Genomic DNA, 2,776 nt, shown 5'->3' with positions numbered 1-2,776 from the left:
TGACTTACCCCCTGTATTGGCGGACTTGCCCTTACCTCCCTTGAACCGGGACTTACGGAACCAGGAACTCTGCAAACACACACAGGCCATAAAACATTATAGCTATCCTATTGAATATGATTCGAATTGTTCACTAGAAACGTGCAGCACACTTACAATACCTCGGTACATTAAGAAAAGTTACAGTATCTCGGCACCGCTTTTGCATTACTTCTACATTTACTTCTACATCCATGCTTATCCAAGAACGGAAAATTTTGGTTAGAAAATTTCCGCTCTGGTTGGATTTCGAACCTAGCACCTCCAGGTCGAGAGGTAGTGCTTTTGACCACTTGGCCACAGAGGTGGGCAAAAAAAAAGAACATGATTGAAAATTTGTAGGGTAATTCAATAAGAAGCCTCCGGTGCTCTCAACTACTTGTATATTACTTGCTCATTCTTTGGACGCATCTTTCACAATGAACTGCACATAGTTCCGCATGAAATGACACACTTTCTTCGGCTTATCTGACAAGTCCCGCGTTCTTGTCCGATGTCTCTTCAGCAAATCTCTGGCCGTAGCACTTTTCTGGCCTTTGCAGCCATTGGCCTTCGTTTCCTCCAGTCGATCGCTGGGTGCTGTATTCATTTTTCTCAGCATCATTCGTTTTTTCACCACAAAGGAACTTGTGTGTTTGTCTATCTCGGACTTTTTCCCTTTGGGTTTATTTCGCATGAGCATCGAGTTGGTTGTAATACTGGCTCGCTTCACGGTTTTCGTCGACCCGTTTACTTTCATTGCATTGTTCGGTTTACTCATAGGAAGATTCCCGCTCTTCTTGAGATTACTTACGAGAATTTGGTTTTGTTTTGCCGCCAAATGAGGCGATGTTTCTTCAACTACTGTGTTTATGTCGTCGCAGATGCCATTTTCTTTACTTTTGTCGTGAGTATTTATAATGTCATTTTTTTCATTATTGATATTAGCCAAGACTTGTGAATTCTTCTCCCCACCCATCATACTTGTAGTGTTATTTATACTTTCGTTACCGGTGACGCTAATAGTAGTATTGATGAAGTTGTCATTCAATTTACCACCCGTGTTAGCCCTCTTTATAGTTTTGTCAGAATCCTGACTCATAGCACAACTAGTACAAACATCAGTTTCCTTCAAATCACAATGATCAATAGCTTCATCAATATGTTCACTAACATCTCTAATGCTTTCATCAGGCTTCACGTTATCTCGCTCAGTTTTACAAGCACGCACTTTAAAAAAAGACGATGGTATGTCGTCATTGGAGATTGCTGTGGAGAACTCTTCTTCAGAGCTACTTTCAAGAATATCATCACGTTATCTCGCTCAGTTTTACAAGCACGCACTTTAAAAAAAGACGATGGTATGTCGTCATTGGAGATTGCTGTGGAGAACTCTTCCTCAGAGCTACTTTCAAGAATATCGGATTCTTTGCCACGGATATGCTCTTTATTCAGCGAACATTGAACACCAGAATGTTGACAGGGTGCTCTGAGTTTATTCTCTATTCTAGCAGACACAGCTTGATCTATTCGTAATGGTTGATTCCCAGAATATTCGTTGGCTCCATGATTCCCGGAATATTCATTGGCTCCATTATTCCCGGAACATTCATTGACGCCATGATTCCCGGCACATTCATTGCCTCCACGATTCCCGCCACAATATCTGCCCTCATAATTCTTGGAACATTCATTGCGGCCACGATTTCCGGTACATTTATTGCTTCTATAATTCCCGGAATATTCATTGGGTTCATAATTCCAGGTATATTCATTGCCTCGATAATTCCAGGTACATTTATTGCCTCCACAATTCCCGGCACATTCTCTGCTTCTATAATTCCCGGCACATTCATTGGCTCCACGATTCCTGGGAAAATCAAAGACTGCACAATTCCCGGCACATTCATTGACTAAACGATTCCTGGCACATTCGTCGACTCCACAATTCCCGGCACATTCATTGCTTTCATAATTCCCGGCACATTCATTGCTTTCATAATTCCCGGCACATTCATTGACTCCGTAATTCCCCGCAATTCCCGGCACATTCATTGACTAAACGATTCCTGGCACATTCGTCGACTCCACAATTCCCGGCACATTCATTGCTTTCATAATTCCTGGCACATTCATTGCTTTCATAATTCCCGGCACATTCATTGACTCCGTAATTCCCCATCTTTGTCCTTGTCAGTGACCAGAGTGTAAGCTACTCCTTTGTTACCGGCTCGACCTGAGAAATGAAAATCAATCAATTATGAATTGTAAGGTAGAGAGGCTTTTCATAAGTTTTGCAGATATCATAGTATTAATAAGTGCCTCCTCTGCATTACTAAGTGCCTCGTGAGTTGGCAGATCTCAGCACTTTACCTTTAGCCTCAGGATTCTCAATTTTTGCAGAGAGGTTCGGAGGCTTTTCATAAGTTTTGCAGATATCATAGTATTAATAAGTGCCTCCTCTGCATTACTAAGTGCCTCGTGAGTTGGCAGATCTCAGGACTTTACCTTTAGCCTCAGGCTTCTCAATTTTTGCAGAGAGGTTCGATAAATAATTTATGTAGATCAAAAGTGTCCCTTGGCCGGGACTCGAGAGATGAACGGTTCGACCGCTACGGCCGTTATTCAAGGCCATAATTCCGCTATTTATTAGGCCTACTCGAGGAAAAGGCTCAAACGGTTCGAGGCCATTTTTTTTCCCCCCCGACCAAATTAAATCAAAAGTTGTATAAGTGTTCAAGACTTAACAAACAATGAA

The 2,776-nt window shown here is 42.0% G+C and overlaps 1 protein-coding gene across 1 annotated transcript; it reads right to left on the bottom strand.

Annotated features, from left to right (window-relative positions):
• Positions 1–405: 405 nt before the first annotated feature.
• Positions 406–2,073, bottom strand: LOC103512865. Its single transcript, XM_026826222.1, has 2 exons — positions 1,380–2,073; positions 406–1,266 (listed from the first exon to the last, which is right to left on the bottom strand). Exons 1-2 carry the CDS (start codon positions 2,071–2,073, stop codon positions 434–436), a joined length of 1,527 nt encoding a protein of 508 aa, XP_026682023.1. The 3' UTR covers positions 406–433.
• Between the last annotated feature and the right edge of the window lie 703 nt (positions 2,074–2,776).

The sequence above is a fragment of the Diaphorina citri genome, unplaced genomic scaffold (genome assembly GCF_000475195.1).
Source record: "Diaphorina citri unplaced genomic scaffold, Diaci psyllid genome assembly version 1.1 scaffold894, whole genome shotgun sequence".
Taxonomy (NCBI): Eukaryota; Metazoa; Arthropoda; class Insecta; order Hemiptera; family Psyllidae; genus Diaphorina; species Diaphorina citri.
The sequence above is the reverse complement of the archived record's forward strand: the minus strand, read 5'-3'. Positions and strand labels throughout refer to the sequence as shown.

Coding starts and splice junctions, on each gene's coding strand:
- LOC103512865 (XM_026826222.1), bottom strand. CDS start 2,073: ATGAATGTGCCGGGAATTGCGGGGAATTACGGAGTCAATGAATGTGCC. Junction 1,267..1,379: donor AATCTCCAATGACGACATAC/CATCGTCTTTTT, acceptor ATGACGACATAC/CATCGTCTTTTTTTAAAGTG.